The sequence below is a fragment of the Gigantopelta aegis genome, chromosome 12 (assembly GCF_016097555.1).
Source record: "Gigantopelta aegis isolate Gae_Host chromosome 12, Gae_host_genome, whole genome shotgun sequence".
In the NCBI taxonomy this organism is placed as follows: domain Eukaryota; kingdom Metazoa; phylum Mollusca; class Gastropoda; order Neomphalida; family Peltospiridae; genus Gigantopelta; species Gigantopelta aegis.
Window position 1 is genome coordinate 51169845 of NC_054710.1, and position 23100 is coordinate 51192944.

The following is a 23100-nucleotide window of genomic DNA, read 5'->3' on the forward strand; positions in this document are numbered from 1 at the left end:
AACGGAGAAGAGGAAGCGGGGAGGCTTGGTTGGGAATAAATCCGTGAGGACGGGTAATGTATCTATAAAAGAGAAAACGCTCCAAGTCTTCTCCATTTCGTTTCACATTACCTGTCCTCACAAGTGCAGCATTCAAAAGATGGCGGTGGGTAATGAGATCTGCAGATGAACAAGTGCTCTCCCCAAGCCTGGATGGAGTCTGACAAGTAGAAAAATGAGGCCAACCATGGTAAGCCCTCCTCCTAGGGATGCCTGTCACAAACCCATGCAGGTGATGTTAGTAACAACAACCAGAAAAGGCGGCATCCGTCAGCAGTGACATGTACGGCTCCCCGAATCACATGGAACAGGAACCGTGAAGTCAATCTCAAGTTGGTTCTGACAGGGTGGGAAGACATACTACCAGGGAAGCAAGTGTTAGGTAACCTCCCAACGTATTGGAGTGTGCAATATGAATAACAAAATTTAATAATTCGATATTACCTGAAACCGACATAACGCTGAACACGAACGCAACCATCCCCACAGCTGCAACAGTCAGCTTCATGTTCACGGTCTATAAATAACAGATACAAGTTATTAAAATTTCATTCATAAGAAGTGAATAATTTTACTAGATGATACATTTTTGTATGATTAAGAAATTAACATGAAACGCGACAAACAACCAATTACGTTGGCCTAGCATTGACTTCTGTCGGTACAGTCACTGTCACACCAATGTTGATTTATGACTGTACACTCAAGGCTTAAAATCACGGTTACCCCAGCGTTACTTTCTGTCTGTACAGCCATGGCTGAAAGTCACTGTCACACCAATGTTGGTTTATGACTGTACACTCACGGCTTAAAGTCACGGTTACCCTAGCGTTACTTTTTGTCTGTACAATCACGGCTAAAAGTCACTGTCACACCAATGTTGATTTATGACTACAGTCACGGCTAAAAGTCCCCGTCACGCTAACGTTGATTTGGGATGGTCTTAACATTGCAATATCTATAACATATTCAACAGTAATGTTGTCATATTTAACGAAAGGTACTTTTTATTTATTTCACCTTTTAAAATAACCTTTTGTCCAGAATTGTGAAATATGAAAACATACTGACCCATTAACAGCGTTGTCTGCACGTTATATAATTTTGACAGGCTCAAGGTTAGTAGACCACAGGCACGGCGGAAGCACGTAGACATTGGGGTGGGGTTTATTGAGATCGAGGGAGATGTACTACCAGTATTATTTTCAATTCATAATTAATGGACCCCTCCAGCCCCTATGTTCCGCGGTGCATGGAACAAGTTTTATTTTAATGTGGCGAAACGTTGCAATACGTCAGTATTCCAAAGACGTCACTTTACATCTCCTTAAATACAATAAGGGGCCGTCCATAATTTTCAACATTTTTACGAGCGTACAAACCGTACACTTTTGACCACCCACCTCACCACCCCCCCCCCCCCCCCCCCCCCCCCCCCCCCCACTCCCTAAAAGTATACATCCCCAAATGAAAAATGTTGATCGACATTTTTCTTCTTTTTTTTCGGGCGAGTAATACTGGGCAGTTGTGACCCAGATTCATGATGCGGACAGTCAAACTAGTTTGCCAATGGAACCTGTTAAACATACAAACTGTAGATGTATTTCATCCAAATAAATAGTCATGGCAGACTGACAAGTCAAAAGCATCGCAGTTTTGTTTGGTCTCAATAAATTCGGATATTTATTGCAAACACAATCGGAACTTTCCGGTTTTTGTTTCCGAATTCCGAAAATTGCCGTAATGTTCTAATTATAGATGAGAAATGTTCGGAAAGGAAATATTTGTTATGTGTGTGTGTGTGTGTGTGTGTGTCTGTCTGTCTGTGTGTCTGTGTGTGTGTGTGTGTGTGTCTGTCTGTCTGTCTGTCTCTGTGTGTGTGTGTCTGTCTGTCTGTCTGTCTGTCTGTCTGTCTCTCTCTCTCTCTCTCTCTCTCTCTCTCTCTCTCTCTCTCTCTCTCTCTCCATCCCTGAATGTGTGTGTGTGTGTGTGTGTGCGTGTGTTGGTGTTTTGTGTTCGTTTCGTCTGTAATAAATAGTCTTTAATTAAATGCAATATAATAGATCATGTTGGCATCGATCGATTTTAACTAGCTGCTTCCAAAGAAAGAAAGAAAGAAATGTTTTATTTAACGACGCACTCAACACATTTTATTTACGGTTATATGGCGTCAGACATATGGTTAAGGACCACACAGATACATGGGCTACTCTTTCCGATTAGCAGCAAGGGATCTTTTATTTGCGCTTCCCACAGGCAGGATAGCACAAACCATGGCCTTTGTTGAACCAGTTATGGATCACTGGTCGGTGCAAGTGGTTTATACCTACCCATTGAGCCTTGCGGAGCACTCACTTAGGGTTTGGAGTCAGTATCTGGATTAAAAATCCCATGCCTCGACTGGGATCCGAACCCAGTACCTACCAGCCTGTAGGCCGATGGCCTAACCACTACGCCACCGAGGCCGGTCAGCTGCTTCCAAACGTCTCGAGCGGAGAGTTCCGAGTTTACCAGTGGACACCCGAGTGTATTAGGACAGAATAAAATAATTCAGTAACAGTAAAGATAATTCCTGAAATTTATGACTTAAATTAAATTAATATTATAATTGCTATTATTTTTTGTGAACACTCCACCCTTTTCTGCCGCCTTGGGGGCGGGGGGGGGGGGGGAGGGTAATTTAAAAAAAAACAAAAAAAAAAAAAAACATTTGTTAAATGACGACCAAGTTGATGTAGCGCGTTATACTTGAGCTCAACCTGTGAAGACACTGTTCGTGTTTGTATGTTACGCTTATTTTTGTTGTCGTGTATAGTTCCCATATAGATTTCATCTTCTCAAACTGCTTCAATAATGAAGTGTTGGGTAGGGGCTAGTGATTTTCCCTGGGGACTAGTAGCTTTCCTCATCAACTAGTGCCCCGGGCCAGTAAAAATATTTTCTAATTTCTACCAATGTGAAGGTGTTGGAGGCTGACTTTTCTTTTGTAACGTTTCTCAGCCAATCTGATTAATCTCTTTAAATTAAATTAATTATGTGCCACATAAATATAATATCATTCTGGAACTATATTAAAAAAATATATATATATATATATATATATATGAACCTCTTTTTTCTATTTAAATTCATTGAATACACTTACCTCAAAATAAAATGATGAAAACATTTTAAGCAGTTTTCGTCCAACCCGCCAAAAGTGACGTCATTGGATCGCCTGCTTAAACACTATGTACAATGCGCGACACAACAATGGGTAATGTACCAATAATAATTATTATTATTATTATTATTATTATTGTTATTATTATTATCATCATCATCATCATCATCAATAAATAAATAAAAAATAATTCAATGTAAAACCTTTTTCTATTATAAATGGCGTTTCTGGGAACCCGATCCTTCCTAGAAAAAGAGACCACCACTATTTTTATGATTATTATTTTAAAAAATAATGATTATTATCCTTTTTTTATGATTATTCTTTTTCTTTTCTTTTTATTAATTTTTTTTTTATTATTTTTTTTTTTTGGTTAATGTATATATAGCCTGTTAAACACCTTGTTTAATTCATTTAGTTAGCTTTATCTTATTAGTATTATTTATTATTTTTCATTCGGGGTGTTTTTTTTTGTTTTTTGTTTGTTTGGGTTTTTGTTAGGGTTGTGGAGGGGAGGGGGGTGATGGGGTTTTTTTTAACAGTAATTTTACTAAGTTAAGATACACGCCGTGTGCGGCCGGTTCAAAGCTACGGCCATTAAATGCAGCGCGGCTATTTGTAAACAGAACAGCTAGACATTCACACTTAACCCCTAACCCTACGATCATTACTTAAGTGGACTATAGCTATTTTGAAAGAGTATGAGACTAGACATACACACTTAAACCCTAACCCTACGATCATTACTTAAGTGGAGTACGGCTATTTGGAAAGAGTATGAGACTAGACATTCACACTTAAACCCTAACCCTACGATCATTACTTAAGTGGAGTACGGCTATTTGGAAAGAGTATGAGACTAGACATATACACTTAAACCTTAACCCTACGATCATTACTTAAGTGGAGTATAGCTATTTTGAAAGAGTATGAGACTAGACATACACACTTAAACCTTAACCCTACGATCATTACTTAAGTGGAGTATGGCTATTTGGAAAGAGTATGAGACTAGACATACACACTTAAACCCTAACCCTACGATCATTACTTAAGTGGAGTATGGCTATTTGGAAAGAGTATGAGACTAGACATATACACTTAAACCCTAACCCTACGATCATTACTTAAGTGGAGTACGGCTATTTGGAAAGAGTATGAGACTAGACATACACACTTAAACCCTAACCCTACGATCATTACTTAAGTGGAGTACGGCTATTTGGAAAGAGTATGAGACTAGACATAACCCTACGATCATTACTTAAGTGGAGTATGGCTGAGACTAGACATAACACTTAACCCCTAACCCTACGATCATTACTTAAGTGGAGTATGGCTATTTGGAAAGAGTATGAGACTAGACATATACACTTAAACCCTAACCCTACGATCATTACTTAAGTGGAGTATGGCTATTTGGAAAGAGTATGAGACTAGACATATACACTTAAACCCTAACCCTACGATCATTACTTAAGTGGAGTATGGCTATTTGGAAAGAGTATGAGACTAGACATACACACTTAAACCCTAACCCTACGATCATTACTTAAGTGGAGTACGGCTATTTGGAAAGAGTATGAGACTAGACATACACACTTAAACCCTAACCCTACGATCATTACTTAAGTGGAGTATAGCTATTTGGAAAGAGTATGAGACTAGACATATACACTTAAACCCTAACCCTACGATCATTACTTAAGTGGAGTACGGCTATTTGGAAAGAGTATGAGACTAGACATACACACTTAAACCCTAACCCTACGATCATTACTTAAGTGGAGTACGGCTATTTGGAAAGAGTATGAGACTAGACATACACACTTAAACCGTAACCCTACGATCATTACTTAAGTGGAGTATGGCTATTTGGAAAGAGTATGAGACTAGACATACACACTTAACCCCTAACCCTACGATCATTACTTAAGTGGAGTATAGCTATTTTGAAAGAGTACGAGACTAGACATATACACTTAACCCCTAACCCTACGATCATTACTGAAGTGGAGTACGGCTATTTGGAAAGAGTATGAGACTAGACATACACACTTAAACCCTAACCCTACGATCATTACTTAAGTGGAGTACTTAAGTGGGCTATTTGGAAAGAGTATGAGACTAGACATACACACTTAAACCCTAACCCTACGATCATTACTTAAGTGGAGTACGGCTATTTGGAAAGAGTATGAGACTAGACATTCACACTTAAACCCTAACCCTACGATCATTACTTAAGTGGAGTACGGCTATTTGGAAAGAGTATGAGACTAGACATACACACTTAAACCCTAACCCTACGATCATTACTTAAGTGGAGTACGGCTATTTGGAAAGAGTATGAGACTAGACATACACACTTAAACCTAACCCTACGATCATTACTTAAGTGGAGTACGGCTATTTGGAAAGAGTATGAGACTAGACATACACACTTAAACCCTAACCCTACGATCATTACTTAAGTGGAGTACGGCTATTTGGAAAGAGTATGAGACTAGACATACACACTTAAACCCTAACCCTACGATCATTACTTAAGTGGAGTACGGCTATTTGGAAAGAGTATGAGACTAGACATACACACTTAAACCCTAACCCTACGATCATTACTTAAGTGGAGTACGGCTATTTGGAAAAAGAGTATGAGACTAGACATACTTAAGTGGAGTACGGCTATTTGGAAAGAGTATTAGACAACCCTAACCCTACGATCATTACTTAAGTGGAGTACGGCTATTTGGAAAGAGTATGAGACTAGACATACACACTTAAACCCTAACCCTACGATCATTACTTAAGTGGAGTACGGCTATTTGGAAAGAGTATGAGACTAGACATTCACACTTAAACCCTAACCCTACGATCATTACTTAAGTGGAGTACGGCTATTTGGAAAGAGTATGAGACTAGACATACACACTTAAACCCTAACCCTACGATCATTACTTAAGTGGAGTACGGCTATTTGGAAAGAGTATGAGACTAGACATACACACTTAAACCCTAACCCTACGATCATTACTTAAGTGGAGTACGGCTATTTGGAAAGAGTATGAGACTAGACATACACACTTAAACCCTAACCCTACGATCATTACTTAAGTGGAGTATGGCTATTTGGAAAGAGTATGAGACTAGACATATACACTTAAACCCTAACCCTACGATCATTACTTAAGTGGAGTACGGCTATTTGGAAAGAGTATGAGACTAGACATATACACTTAAACCTTAACCCTACGATCATTACTTAAGTGGAGTATAGCTATTTGGAAAGAGTATGAGACTAGACATACACACTTAAACCGTAACCCTACGATCATTACTTAAGTGGAGTACGGCTATTTGGAAAGAGTATGAGACTAGACATACACACTTAAACCCTAACCCTACGATCATTACTTAAGTGGAGTATAGCTATTTGGAAAGAGTATGAGACTAGACATACACACTTAACCCCTAACCCTACGATCATTACTTAAGTGGAGTACGGCTATTTGGAAAGAGTATGAGACTAGACATACACACTTAAACCCTAACCCTACGATCATTACTTAAGTGGAGTATGGCTATTTGGAAAGAGTACGAGGCTAGACATACACACTTAACCCCTAACCCTACGATCATTACTTAAGTGGAGTACGGCTATTTGGAAAGAGTATGAGACTAGACATTCACACTTAAAGCCTAACCCTACGATCATTACTTAAGTGGAGTAGAGCTATTTGGAAAGAGTATGAGACTAGACATACACACTTAAACCCTAACCCTACGATCATTACTTAAGTGGAGTACGGCTATTTGGAAAGAGTATGAGACTAGACATACACACTTAAACCCTAACCCTACGATCATTACTTAAGTGGAGTACGGCTATTTGGAAAGAGTATGAGACTAGACATTCACACTTAAACCCTAACCCTACGATCGTTTCTTAAGTGGAGTACGGCTATTTGGAAAGAGTACGAGGCTACACATACACACTTAACACATAACCCTACGATCATTACTTAAGTGGAGTACGGCTATTTGGAAAGAGTATGAGACTAGACATTCACACTTAAACCCTAACCCTACGATCATTACTTAAGTGGAGTACGGCTATTTGGAAAGAGTATGAGACTAGACATATAATCTTAAACCCTGACCCTACGATCATTACTTAAGTGGAGTACGGCTATTTGGAAAGAGTATGAGACTAGACATACACACTTAAACCCTAACCCTACGATCATTACTTAAGTGGAGTACGGCTATCTGGAAAGAGTATGAGACTAGACATTCACACTTAAAGCCTAACCCTACGATCATTACTTAAGTGGAGTACGGCTATCTGGAAAGAGTATGAGACTAGACATTCACACTTAAACCCTAACCCTACGATCATTACTTAAGTGGAGTACGGCTATTTGGAAAGAGTATGAGACTAGACATTCACACTTAAACCCTAACCCTACGATCATTACTTAAGTGGAGTACGGCTATTTGGAAAGAGTATGAGACTAGACATTCACACTTAAACCCTAACCCTACGATCATTACTTAAGTGGAGTACGGCTATTTGGAAAGAGTATGAGACTAGACATTCACACTTAAACCCTAACCCTACGATCATTACTTAAGTGGAGTACGGCTATTTGGAAAGAGTATGAGACTAGACATATACACTTAACCCCTAACCCTACGATCATTACTTAAGTGGAGTACGGCTATTTGGAAAGAGTATGAGACTAGACATATACACTTAAACCCTAACCCTACGATCATTACTTAAGTGGAGTACGGCTATTTGGAAAGAGTATGAGACTAGACATACACACTTAAACCCTAACCCTACGATCATTACTTAAGTGGAGTATGGCTATTTGGAAAGAGTATGAGACTAGACATACACACTTAAACCTTAACCCTACGATCATTACTTAAGTGGAGTACGGCTATTTGGAAAGAGTATGAGACTAGACATACACACTTAAACCCTAACCCTACGATCATTACTTAAGTGGAGTACGGCTATTTGGAAAGAGTATGAGACTAGACATACACACTTAACCCCTAACCCTACGATCATTACTTAAGTGGAGTACGGCTATTTGGAAAGAGTATGAGACTAGACATTCACACTTAAACCCTAACCCTACGATCATTACTTAAGTGGAGTACGGCTATTTGGAAAGAGTATGAGACTAGACATACACACTTAAACCCTAACCCTACGATCATTACTTAAGTGGAGTACGGCTATTTGGAAAGAGTATGAGACTAGACATACACACTTAAACCCTAACCCTACGATCATTACTTAAGTGGAGTACGGCTATTTGGAAAGAGTATGAGACTAGACATACACACTTAAACCCTAACCCTACGATCATTACTTAAGTGGAGTATGGCTATTTGGAAAGAGTATGAGACTAGACATACACACTTAAACCCTAACCCTACGATCATTACTTAAGTGGAGTATGGCTATTTGGAAAGAGTATGAGACTAGACATACACACTTAAACCCTAACCCTACGATCATTACTTAAGTGGAGTATGGCTATTTGGAAAGAGTATGAGACTAGACATACACACTTAAACCCTAACCCTACGATCATTACTTAAGTGGAGTATGGCTATTTGGAAAGAGTATGAGACTAGACATATACACTTAAACCCTAACCCTACGATCATTACTTAAGTGGAGTACGGCTATTTGGAAAGAATAAGAGACTAGACATACACACTTAAACCCTAACCCTACGATCATTACTTAAGTGGAGTACGGCTATTTGGAAAGAGTATGAGACTAGACATACACACTTAAACCCTAACCCTACGATCATTACTTAAGTGGAGTATGGCTATTTGGAAAGAGTATGAGACTAGACATACACACTTAAACCCTAACCCTACGATCATTACTTAAGTGGAGTATGGCTATTTGGAAAGAGTATGAGACTAGACATTCACACTTAAACCCTAACCCTACGATCATTACTTAAGTGGAGTATGGCTATTTGGAAAGAATAAGAGACTAGACATTCACACTTAAACCCTAACCCTACGATCATTACTTAAGTGGAGTACGGCTATTTGGAAAGAATAAGAGACTAGACATACACACTTAAACCCTAACCCTACGATCATTACTTAAGTGGAGTACGGCTATTTGGAAAGAGTATGAGACTAGACATACACACTTAACCCCTAACCCTACGATCATTACTTAAGTGGAGTATGGCTATTTGGAAAGAGTATGAGACTAGACATACACACTTAAACCCTAACCCTACGATCATTACTTAAGTGGAGTATGGCTATTTGGAAAGAATAAGAGACTAGACATTCACACTTAAACCCTAACCCTACGATCATTACTTAAGTGGAGTACGGCTATTTGGAAAGAGTATGAGACTAGACATACACACTTAACCCCTAACCCTACGATCATTACTTATGTGGAGTATGGCTATTTGGAAAGAGTATGAGACTAGACATACAGACTTAAACCCTAACCCTACGATCATTACTTAAGTGGAGTATGGCTATTTGGAAAGAGTATGAGACTAGACATACACACTTAACCCCTAACCCTACGATCATTACTTAAGTGGAGTATAGTTATTTGGAAAGAGTATGAGACTAGACATTCACACTTAAACCCTAACCCTACGACTATTACTTAAGTGGAGTACGGCTATTTGGAAAGAGTATGAGACTAGTATAGGGCGACCAACCTAATGGCAGTGCCGGATTTATAAGGGGCAAAGGGGTCAATTGCCCCGCGCCCCCCTGCCAGAGGTTTCCCCCAGGCTAAGGATTTCCTTCATATAAAAAAGTAGTAATTATAAAATTAGTTCATTTTCTATTTGTCCTGTAATTTAATTTCTATGTAGAGGGGCCCCCGAACCTGAAGTGTCCCGGGTCCCTGTTCCGAGCCCCCCAAGTTCTAATACCGGGCCTGCCTAATAGAAATATTGTCCCGGAATTTTCTGATATTTTCATTCTTAAGCACGAACGACCTTTTCAAAACAATAATTTAAATTGCGCAAAAAAACTTTTTTTTTCTTTTTTTTAATATATATATATTTTTTTTAATTACTTTTTATTATTATTATTATTATTATTTTTTTTTTTTTTTTGTGTAACAGTGCGAAAAAATGCCATGTTTGACATACAGGTACATTTGTAAAATAGCAACAAGCAAAGAGATAGAAATAGTATTCAATATTAAAAGTATAAATCAATCAACATAAGTGGCAGACTTTTTCTACTTCCTTTTTACGCATAGGCCTACTTTATGGTTTGTCTGGTAAAACAAGCTAAATATATTTATCAGTGTAAACAATGTTTCTATACCTATTATAGCAATTAACAACATTAAAGGGACATTCCTGAGTTTGCTGCATTGTAAGATGTTTACGACTAATAAAATATTTCTACGATTAAACTTGCATATTAAATATATTTTTTTGTTTAGAATATCAGTGTCTATATATTCAATGTGTTTCTGGTCGTCTTAATATTTGTAAGAAGCCCAAAGTGGATTCTGTCTTCTAATAATTTCGTACGTACGAAAAAACAATATTTTAGAAAATAACATAAAATTTAACCTAGTACAAATATTAGAACTATTTCGCACCAGCAAGAGCATCGAGCGAATCGTCGTTTCTAGGAAGAGGATAAGCCCTCTATGAGTTACATCATTTAACCGGCGATAGTCCACACAAAATCTGACGCTACCATCCTTTTTCTTAACTAAACATACAGGAGCTGACCAAGGACTAAAACTGGGTTCAGTAATATCTTCCTTTAGCATTTTGTCTCTGTCTTTTTCGACGACTTCCTTCTGAGCTATAGGTAATTGGCGAGGGGGCAATTTAATAGGTTTAGCATCTCCAGTATCTATGTAGTGTTCAACAAGATCTGTTCGACCCAATTTATCCTTAGGACCCAAAAACTATCAGTAAACTCCCTAATCAATTTCTCGGCTTGCTCTATAGTAAAATGTTTTACACTTTTTTGTAATAAATCTTTCAGATGTTCAGGTAATTCCTCGATAGTTTCTGATAGAATTAACTCTATTGTTATCGGTTTTTGTAACTCCACATACCATCTCTAATGTAGCAACCGGATAACCTTTTTCTAACCTAACACACTCAGATCCAGAATTCAACACTGAAAACAGAATTTCATCTTGTTTCGCTTGAACCAAGGACTTAGGCAGCAATAATCCCATTTTCTCTACACTACCATCCGATTCGACAATCCCATCCCAGCCATATTTAACTGGTCTATCAACTATTCCCTTGAAAATCATTTCAGTTTCTGAAGGAATCATAACATTTTCAGTCAATCTAATATGTGCAATAACATTATCTGCCTCATGATGCAACCATAACTCGTTATCTGACATCTTGAGAACTCCCTTTGTAACAAACAAAACAGCAAAATTTAATTCAAGAAAATCTAAACCAACTATTCCTGAGAGTCCACCAAGATCAGCTGCAATTAGTTCACGCTCATACACTTTCTTTCCCAATTTAACTGAAAATAAAGCCTGACCATACACGTGTAAAGGTCCCCCATCTGCAGCACATAACGTATGTGTACACGTCTAGAGTACAGGTTTATTCGAGCCTAAACCTTTCTCGAAATTACCGTAGCTACCGAACCGGTATCTACTAGCATTTCGACACTAACCACCCCTACCCGGGCATTAGTAAACCAGCAAGTATTCCCAATAGCTGTTAATCTACTCAGTGGGCCCTCAGAAGTTTTTGAACTAACTTTAACTTTGGGCCTCAAGCTCAGCCTGTTCTAGTTTAACGCATTTTGGGAATTACCCACGTCTGAAGAAACCAAATTTTCATTCCCTCTTTATATACTGAAAATGCCCCTTTTTTATGGTACCTGAAACACACAACATTTTCCATATTTCCCCTTGACCGTTTGGAAATAACATTTGACCTAGAGCGACAACTAAGTTCAAATAACTGAGTTTTCATTTTGAATTTATGTGATCCGTTTGAACTTTTTGCTGTGACTACTGGACAAACAGGCGACTTAGCATCGTCAGTATCACAATCTTTGTTATATGGTTTCCTACGTATCTGTGTACCCTCAAATGCTTCAAATTCAACAGCTAACCCTATAGCCGAATCAAGAGATTTTGGGTGTCCAAATTGAACATGTCTTCAAGAGAACCCAACCCACTAGTAAACTGATCGATAATCATGTCTTCCCTAGCAGACCAAGGTATTTCAAGAAATGCCCGACTAGCCAATCTACGAAGGGCATAACCGTACTCGGCCGCACCCTCCCCTTTTGAACGTTTTTTATGGGCGGCTTCACGCTCCACCGGACTAAATCTACTCCCTAGGGCATACTTTAAAAATTCATACTCTCTGATTTGGGTCTCGGACTTTGCACTGTTACTTGTACAAAATGGGTTATCTAATCTATCCAATCAACACTTTTTCCGTCAACATTATCTGGTTCTTTTTCTGTTCTCTTGTCTTGAGGGGATTTCTTACATACCTGCAGTCACGTTCTTTATTAAAATCTACATCCCGTAACCCTGATTCTAATCCCTGTTCCTACACAATGGGCTTTGAGACTATTAGTAACTTTTGGCCCAACCCTCTTGTGTTATTTCTTTATTTACCTGAGAGGCCTGTTGTAAACCCAAATCACCGAAATTAGTTGTTTTGAAATTAGTTTGGCCAGGCGCTCCCGATGTCACGTGACCGTGGATCGTCACGCTTTCTGGCGAATAAATGACGTCATCAGCCGTCCTGCTTTCACCGACAACCACATGGTCATTTCGATATTGTGAAATGTGTATAACTTCACAACTGGGATAATATTTAGTGTACGTGTAGCCTTTAGGTGTTTCATGAAATTCTTTGAAATGATTTCGGTACGGAAAACCATCGGCTGTATCTAATTTCGGAAAATTCATGTTCCGTATTTCTAAAGTCGAGGCTTCGGCGCAGTGTCGTGGGCGTCATGTCGGCACTCTCTTCTTTCTGTTCGGAGTATTTACAGAATAAAATGTTTAATCAGAATTTAGCATTTTCCAGTTGGTCGTTTCCGAAAAACGGACATACTGACCACGGGAAAATAGGCCTACCTGTGTCAGGCTCGTCGGACCTTGTAGTTGTGTGCCGGAAATATTCGAGCAATTATTGTCTGAATTACAACATGGACGTACATAGGATTTTGAAAAGGGGGGTTCCAAAATAGATTGCAGAGATATTGGGCATATATTTCTATGTTGAGTAAATATAATAATGTCAGATATCAATGTCAGATATATTAAATTATAAAAAAGCGATTTCAGGCGGGGTGTGATATTTCTTTCGGATTTGTATTTGTTGGATTTAAGTCTACAGCAGGTAGGTGACACTCGGGACTGACAGAACTACTTTCAGTCATCATTTTGTCGGAAGTAGCGAGTGATTCAGTGCTTTCGGGAGTCAACTCGATACGAGTCTGTCCCGTTGCCGTAAACCACCTTGCAAAACTTGTCAAAATAAGCTATGATTTTAAAAGCAATAAAGCAGACGCATTTATTTGATTTTTTTTTTTTTTTTAATATATTATTTTCAAACAGTATACTGTGTGGCGTATGTATGCATACGCCTTACCTTCATCAACTGGGCCAAATAAAAACAGAGAAACAAAAATGGTTCTTCCAAAAGAAAAATAATTATTTGGTATAATTAAATTTTAAATTTAGAAAATCGTCCCACTTCTGACACCAAATGTAACAGGATGACTGGGTTCTTTACCGGATGATTTTTTGTAATTAAAGGGGTTGGATGCCCAAAAATTGCTACTCACCTAAACGACGAACATTATCGGAAGTTAATCCGACTTTAAAACAAAATGTAACCAAAGAATCGAAAAACTGGGAAGAACCCCAAGTGTTCTGAAACACTTCTTTTAATAGATCGTGTATGGGTGCCGACCAATGGGAACAGGCGGAGCCGACCGTCGGGGCCCCAATGTTACGCATGTCAAATAGGTCTATGAAGTACACAGCTAAGTTGGAATCCGCCAACAAATATATAACGACATTATGACTTAAAGCTAAAGGAAAGGTCCTATAAAGTGGGAGAATGGGTGTGGTATTGGTATCCCCCAGATGCTAAACAAAAACTGGGTGAAGGTTGAACTAGTCCCTATCTGGTGATGAAAAGGCTTTCGGATATTGCATACGTCATACAGGGAAAACAACGTAGTAGACTGAGAACAATCCATGTAGATCACCTTAAGTGTTGTACATGTTCTGATCTCCCACCAAACTGGTTGGAGACAGATGTGGTCGATGGGGGACCGGAAGAACCAGCCAAAGGGACAGACATGGGCGAAGAAGTCGATGTAGACATTAGGGCGGAAGTTGGTGTAGACATGAGGGAGGAAGCTGGACGGGACTTCGGCACCGATTACAGTGAAGGAAGTACCCGAGGAGACGTGCAGACTCCCTCACCTGACGTTATTAGGCGTAGTAAGCGCGTTATTACCCCCCCCCCCCCCCACCACATACACACACACACCGTTAAAATAGAGTAATTAGATAAAATGTTAATTATTTGTTGGTTATTACAGGAATGGATATGGATATTCTGGACGTGCTTGTGGCACAGGAAGAACTCAACCTGCTGTTCGTAGACCCGGAGGTGGACGGCGACGGGTCGTCTGTAAAACAGACTCCTGAATGTGTCGCCGGAGGCACCGCCTGCCCAGTGGACCGATGTACTTCCAGGGTCCTTTTCTTCAAGAAAAAGAAGAAGACGTGCATCGTCCACTGGGCCGAAGACCATGCCAGGATCTGCGTATATTTCACATGCCATCTTTGCCATACCAGCCATCCTTCGGCTGCAGGGGAGGGATTTCAACGAAGCTTTGGACCAGGTCATCAAGGCTAAAGTCATGAGGCCAAACAAGAGCTACGTGGAACCGGCTCCATTCTACTATCCATGTTTGGGAGCCCCTGCAGCAGATGGACCTTCGACAGCATCGGCAACGACAAATACGACAGCATCATCAACGACAACCGCGACAACATCCGCTACAACAACAGCGGCGACAACACCCGCTGCCGGGACAGCGTCGCCCCTCTCTCCTTCTCTTCTGGATGTACTCCAGCTCTGTGAAATCCCAACTGCAGCCTCCCAGACACCACCGATGGAGGTCAGTCAACAGGGAGTCCAGGCAAACCTGCCAATCTCAACAGGCACCTTGCCAGCATTCTCTGTTGACACGCTGCCAAACACTGTTGAAGACCATGAAAAACCTTCTGGGGCAGGTCATCCAAGAGGGGAGAGAGAGGGTCCGCCAGCTGGAGTGGGAGAAGAGAGAGTTAAAGGGAAACTGACACACTTTACATGCCCATTCCCAGAGGATGTGGTGGTAACGTCCAGAGACCAGAGATGGTCTAGTTGTCTCTCACTGGACGAAAAAGGTCACTGTGTTGTGCTGTTTGAACAGCGATTAATGTTTTTTTTTTTTTACATATGTATAAATGTCATTAATTATTACAGGTGATTATTATATAAACATTCTTCCTGATATTTCGCCATTGATGAAAGTGTTCACCATCTTGTTCTTGGATTCAGTGCACCTTTAATCTGTGTTAATTCCAAATGGATGTGCTTTAACGTGATATTAATTCCAAATTAATGTACTTTAATGTGATGTTAATTCCAAGTGGATGTGTCTTAATGTGATATTAATTCTAACTGGATATATTTTAATATTAATCTGGAACTCTGGATATTCCCGACTGACTGTACCGCCACATGCCTCTGGACACTTATGAAGTTTATATATTCCAGCGTGAATATAAACATTTTCATACTTACATAATATACGGGAGTATAAGGGTGTATATTATACCTAGATTCTTTGGTGCCCATATTTACTTTGGGAATCTTAAAACATAACGTACTTAAGTTCCATATACTTAACTTATATCAACGATTTATATCGTTGAATTTTAAGAAGGGGGGAGTGTGATAGGGGAGCTTGGAATTAATCACCACCTATTTGTAAATAATAATAACAATGGGTATTTATAGCTCAGATGTTTGGGGGAAGCCTATCAGGCAACAATGTTATACATATTTATTGGCGGTCTTCAACTTACCTGTGTACGTCATAGGCCTACTTGATATGAGTAATGTTGGGGGCCCGATGGTCCGCTCCACCGCGTCCCATTGGTCGGCTCCCTACACGATCTATTAAAAGAAGTGTTTCAGAACATTTGGGGTTCTTCCCAGTGTTTCGATTCTTTGGTTATATTTTGTTTTAAAGTCGGAGATAACATTCGGGGTTTAAGTGAGTAGCAATTTTTGGGAAATAAACATACAATTTTATTATTTGTTATTCAACTATTTTGTGTATCATGTATAACATGCCTTCTTTAGTTCTTATTTGTAAATGAATAAACATAGAAAAATAGATAAATTTAGCTAGGTGTAATGTTTGCAAGTTTGATTTTAATGATAGCAAATTAGTAAGTTTGTTCATTGAAGGCCATGAACAATAACATTTTTGTTTTAAATATTTGACTCTAAGGTCTCTATAACATGGACATACAAGCAAAAAATTATATTCATCCTCTATATTATTAGTATTACATATAGCACATATTCTTTGTCTGGGAATATTTTCAAATCTACCTTTCTCAATAGTATTCAGTACACCACATCTAAGATTAAGCAAGGCAATACGATACTTCAGTGTCAAAATAGTATCTAAATATACTTCAAAAGTGTAATCACATTTACATTTACAGTACAGTTCTAAACGTGAGAACGTATACAACTTTGCTATAGTATTTTGTACGTACTAATCTCTAAGACGTTGTTTAAGAACTTGAGCAGGTAAATGTAAAACGTCCTCATTATCCCATGCATCAATAAAACCAAGTTCATATAAAATAGATTTTACGTATGATACCCAGTTTTTACAATTTCTGCTAGAGTTCATATCATGTCGTAAAGATCTATACATTTTGTATAACATAGAAGTTTGATTACAGATAATTTTCTGCCAATATAATAAAAGTCTTTGTTTACATAAGAAAGAAATAGGTATTCTTCCTAATTCAGCAAAAACAGCTACATTGGGTGTTCTCGTTTTTGGTTTTAATTTTTTTTTACAGTATTTGACTTCATTTTTTTCTAAGTCAGCAATATTATTAATGCTAGCTACCTTGAAGCCACACAGCAAAATAGGCATAACCATTCTATCAAACAGATACACCTTTGTGCTAATATTCACTGGAACATGTACAAAATACATTATACAATGAAAATACACTTTTCATAGCTTGTTCTGACAGCACTTTACAAGCTGTTTTAAAATTGCCAGTATAACTAAATGTAATACCCAGATAATTAAACGTATCCACAATGTCTAGACTAGAGTCTTTGTATTTAAAACTAAATTCACATACAGATCTTCGTTTTTCAAACACACATATTTTAGTTTTATCTCTGTTAACTTTAATTTCCCATTTATCACAGTAACAACTCAAGTCATCAAGTAGTTGCTGCAATACCTTTTTTTGAATTTGAGAAAAGAATAGTGTCGTCTGCATACATTAACAAAAATACAGAACTTTCATTGAATATTTTGATTGGAGTGACATTTTGTGACATTTCTTCGAACGTATCATTGACAAACATAATAAATAAAATGGGAGATAACGGTTCACCTTGTTTCACCCCGAGAGAAAAAAAAAAATAAAAATAAATCTGAAGTATTAGAGAATAGCCTAACACAGTTTCTTATGTGAGCATACATTGCTTTTGAAATATTTAAAATTGTATTGCTAATACCATTCTTTGCAAGTTTCCACCAAACAAAGTATCTGGATACTGAGTCGAATGCCTTTTTAAAATCTATAAAAGCACAGAAAAGTTTCTTCTTACTATTTAAACTATTTAAAATTAAACCATTAAGTAAATAAATACAGTCTGTAGTACTACAACCATTTCTAAATTCAAATTGATAGTCGGTAAAAACATTGTTTGATTCACACCACTCGTTTAATCTATTTCTGAGTAACAGTGAGAAACCCTGTAATTATTAATATCATTGCAATCACCTTTCTTTGGAATAGGTATAGTGACCATTTTTGAGGATAAACTTCATTATCATACATATAAGTAAACAATCGTAATAATATGGGAGATAAAATAACCTTGCAATCAATAAATAATTCTGCAACAATACCGTCCAAGCCAACACTTTTGTTTCGCTTTAAACAGTCTATAGCTTTATAAACTTCCTCTATAATTATAATTCGTCAAGTTTATTATAATTTATGTTATGATCAGATGGAATATTCTCATTACCATTATTTGTGTTATTACAGTTACCCTCTGCTAACTCTTAAAAATAATCGACAAAATTAGCTAAAGTTAAAGTTCCATAATTGCGTTGTTTACAACGTTTTATTCTTCTCCAAAACTGTCCTGGACAAGATGTTGCTAAATTACACACGAGGGTTTGTACTTACTTGCTATATAACAGTTTTGCTTGACGCTTTGTTTCGTTGTATAATCGTTTCTTCTCCATCATATCAGCTTTCGCTTCTTCATCACACCGATTTCGTGAATATTTCTCCGCTGCTTTTCTGAAATCAGTTCTTACAGCATTGTAAGATGTTTCCTATTAATAAAATATGTCTGCAATTAAACTTACATATTAAATATATTTTCTTGCTTAGCATATCAGTGTCTGTATATTCAATGTATTTCTGGTCGTCTTAATATTTGTAAGAAGCCCAAATTGGATTTTGTCTTGAAATAATTTCGTACGTACGAAAAAATTATATTTTAGGAAATAAAATGAAATTTAACCTAGTACAAATATTAGAACGATCAAAACACGTTTAATATACAGCCACTAATATTTTATGCAGAAAAATATATTTGATATGTAATTACAATCGTTAAAAAGTATCTGTTAGTCGATAACATCTTTAAAATTGCAGCAAACTCAGGAATGTCCCTTTAAACAGTCGTTATTAAACCGTTATTACTCAGACATAGATTAAACGAGCTTTTCTTGTATTGTCATGTAATGGATCACTGCCATCTAGTCACATAGGTTACACTATAAGTTACTTGATACAATAAATCCGAGAAACGTGTAGTAAATGTATTAATATCCAATAACCTGTTTTCAAGTTGATATAATATTATACTGACGTCCAAAAGAAAGTATGCCAAAAAATTCAATTCCTTTACAATTTGGATTATGGAAATAAAATGGTGGTTAAAAATGTTGCCCAAGTACAACCAAATGTATCCAATTACATAAAGCCAGTGAAAAAACGTGCATATTGCTATAACGACATCTGCACCCATATAACGAAATGCACGTGCTAAACTGGTATAAAAATATCTCGAAACTGCACGTTAGTAACACAGTACCCGAAAGCACATACGAAATGCCTCGTTTGTCAGCAGCACACAGAGAGAGTGAGAGAGAGAGAGAGAGAGAGAGAGAGAGAGAGAGAGAGAGAGAGAGAGAGAGAGAGAGAGAGAGAGAGAGAGAGAGAGAGAGAGAGAGAGAGAGAGAGAGAGAGAGAGAGAGCTATTTGTATGGCCCAGCTGGGAGCCACGCATGACCACATTGCAAGAACATTCGCTTGTACCTGTGCTACCATAACCAGGTTGATGGAACGTTTTCGGCAGACAGGGCTAGGAGTGGAATGAATGAATGCATGAATGAATGTTTAACGACACCCCAGCACGGGGCTAGGAGTGGAAGACCGCGTGTGATCACGCCCATTCAAGACCGTTACTTGCGCATTCTCCATCTCCGAAATCGCTTCCTCCCCGTGATTACATCGACATCAACGGCATTAGGACATCGTGTTAGTCGACATACCGTGTCAAGACGATTACGGGAACATAGTATTCGAGCACGTCGACCCTACCGTGGAGTTACGTTAACGCAACAACACTGACATTACAGACTGATATAGGCCAGGAGGCATCGCCGTTGGCAAGTGCGAGACTGGTGACAAGTTGTATTCAGTGATGAGAGCAGGTTTTGCCTGTTTAGATCTGATGGTCGACAGCGTGTATACAGACGTCAAGGAGAACGTGTAGTGCAGAACTATGTCCAGGAAGTTCAAGCGTTTGGAGGAGGTGGTGTCATGGTCTGGGGAGGAATCTGTGGGGACTTGAAAACGAGGCTTGTTATTATTCAAGGTAACCTTAATGCACAGAGGTATCGAGATGAAGTTTTGCGACCCGTTATGTTGCCATTTATTCAACAGCAGCCACGCAGTATACTCTTCCAGCATGACAATGCTAGACCCATACTGTACGGATAACACAGGACTTCCTCAACAACATGAACATTCATGTTTTGCCATGGCCTGCTTGTTCTCCTGATATGAACCCCATCGAAAATTTGTGGGATCATCTTGATAGACAAATCAGAAGACGACCAGTACCACCAGCCAACCATCAGGACATGGAGAGAGCTTTAATTGACGAATGGCAACGGATTCCCGCTAACGTCATCCGGCACTTGACGTCATCAATGCGGCGACGTGTTGTGGCTTGCATTGATGCACAAGGTGGACATACTCGTTATTAATCCAATGTTTAGTGACTTTGCAGACACTTAACATACTGTTGTTGAAAAGCTGTTCTGACAGTGACTTTGTGAATCATGTCAGTTTGACCCCATTTGTCTTTGTAGTACAGTTTCTTGAACATTTTATGTTTTTATTGAATGAACTTTTGTTCACAACATGCCAAAACACCACTTTCATGAATATATATCTTTTGAACATGCAACATGTTTTTGTTTTTTTTCAGGAGTCTCTCAGTCTTGGTATAGTTTCTTTTGGACGTCAGTATACAAGCTAAGACATGGTATCTGATCTTTCTTGTATAGCAAGCCTCAATTCTTCCGCTTGGGATACATTATAAGAAATTTTGGAAGTAACAGTTTTAGTAGGGAGATAGGATTGCGTATTACTTAATTGTAAACTAAACATAACTGGCGTGTGTGTGGAGAATTCTGTTAGATTATCCACATTAACATTCTTAACTTTTTCCTACCCAAACGATGCATTCTATCAAACTGTATTTGGTCGACATTGCCCAACTTCAGTTTATCCTTACACAGTGTCTTAACAATTTCTTCAGTTTATCCTTACACAGTGTCTTAACAATTTCTTCAGTTTATCCTTACACAGTGTCTTAACAATTTCTTCAGTTTATCCTTACACAGTGTCTTAACAATTTCTTCAGTTTATCCTTACACAGTGTCTTAACAATTTCTTCAGTTTATCCTTACACAGTGTCTTAACAATTTCTTCAGTTTATCCTTACACAGTGTCTTAACAATTTCTTCACACTTTTCTTCCTCTGGCTCACTTAAATTGAAAAACAGTAAATTGTCTTCCATTGATCTCATTTGCAGATCAGTTAGCTGTAATTGCAGGTTTAAATTTTTCTCCGTTATTAATTTGATGCCGTTCAAATATTACGTAACGCTATTTTTGTTAACATTAGACACCCACCCCCTTGTAACGCCCCGTAACGCTATTTTTGTTAACATTAGACACCCACCCCCTTGTAACGCCCCGTAACGCTATTTTTGTTAACATTAGACACCCACCCCCTTGTAACGCCCCCGTAACGCTATTTTTGTTAACATTAGACACCCACCCCCTTGTAACGCCCCGTAACGCTATTTTTGTTAACATTAGACACCCACCCCCTTGTAACGCCCCGTAACGCTATTTTTGTTAACATTAGACACCCACCCCCTTGTAACGCCCCGTAACGCTATTTTTGTTAACATTAGACACCCACCCCCTTGTAACGCCCCGTAACGCTATTTTTGTTAACATTAGACACCCACCCCCTTGTAAACGCCCCGTAACGCTATTTTTGTTAACATTAGACCCTTACCCCCTTGTACGCCCCCGTAACGCTATTTTTGTTAACATTAGACACCCACCCCCCCCTTGTAACGCCCCGTAACGCTATTTTTGTTAACATTAGACACCCTCCCCCTTGCAACGCCCCGTAACGCTATTTTTGTTAACATTAGACCCCACCCCCTTGTAACGCTAGACCATACACTCCCAAAATATTACGTAACGCTCGGATATACCCCCCCCCCCCCCCCCCCCCCCCCAACACACAGACAAAGCAAGTGGCAATGTTTATTTATACCCATGTGTACTACGATGACGTCATTACAGTGACGTATTGCTGTACGATTAAAAAAACCCGCGGGTTTTCACTTGCGCCATTTTAATTGATCACCATCATGGTTGACAAAGAAAAATTTGGGTTTACATTTACCTCTAAAAACCTACATTATATATTGTTGTCATGGCATGGTACGTTTAAGAGAAAACAAAAATGTGTTACGTAGCGTTGTTCAATACACCCCCACGCCTTGTAATGCCACACAACGCTTGGACTTGCACCCCCATCCCCTAAGCGTTACATAATAGTTGAATGGCCCCTATAGTGTCCACTTTAGAAAATGTAATTTTTATCTCATCCAGTGTTTTAGAATCAAATTCACGACTTTTCTCCAGTCTACAGTTGTTTTCAGTAAACACGCGCTGTTTTCTATCACAGTGGCTTTGCTTGTAAGCTGGCTCAGCTTCCTTTCAACAAATTCTAAAGGCTGCAACCGCCACTCCACTTGTGTAATTTTCGCGTCCATTCGATCTAATCGCCGAATTATCTCATTCAGTAAGTTGTTTGTTGACGGTCCAGGCGTACTCTACTATTTGACTCAATTGTACTTCCGATTCTTTTATATGGATGCGAAATATGGGGTTATGAAAATACTGATATTGTCGAAAATGTTCATATTACATTCTT

The 23100-nt window shown here is 38.5% G+C and overlaps 1 protein-coding gene across 1 annotated transcript in view; it reads right to left on the bottom strand.

Annotated features, from left to right (window-relative positions):
- The window catches only part of LOC121386524, a 49993-nt gene extending 46750 nt beyond the window's left edge, over window positions 1–3243 (bottom strand). The window contains exons 1-2 of the mRNA XM_041517460.1: window positions 3185–3243; window positions 484–556 (exon numbers count right to left, since the gene is read on the bottom strand). Of these exons, the coding sequence (XP_041373394.1) occupies window positions 484–556; window positions 3185–3208 (97 nt within the window). The 5' untranslated portion in view covers window positions 3209–3243. The remainder of the gene's footprint in view (window positions 1–483; window positions 557–3184) is intronic.
- Window positions 3244–23100: the final 19857 nt, after the last annotated feature.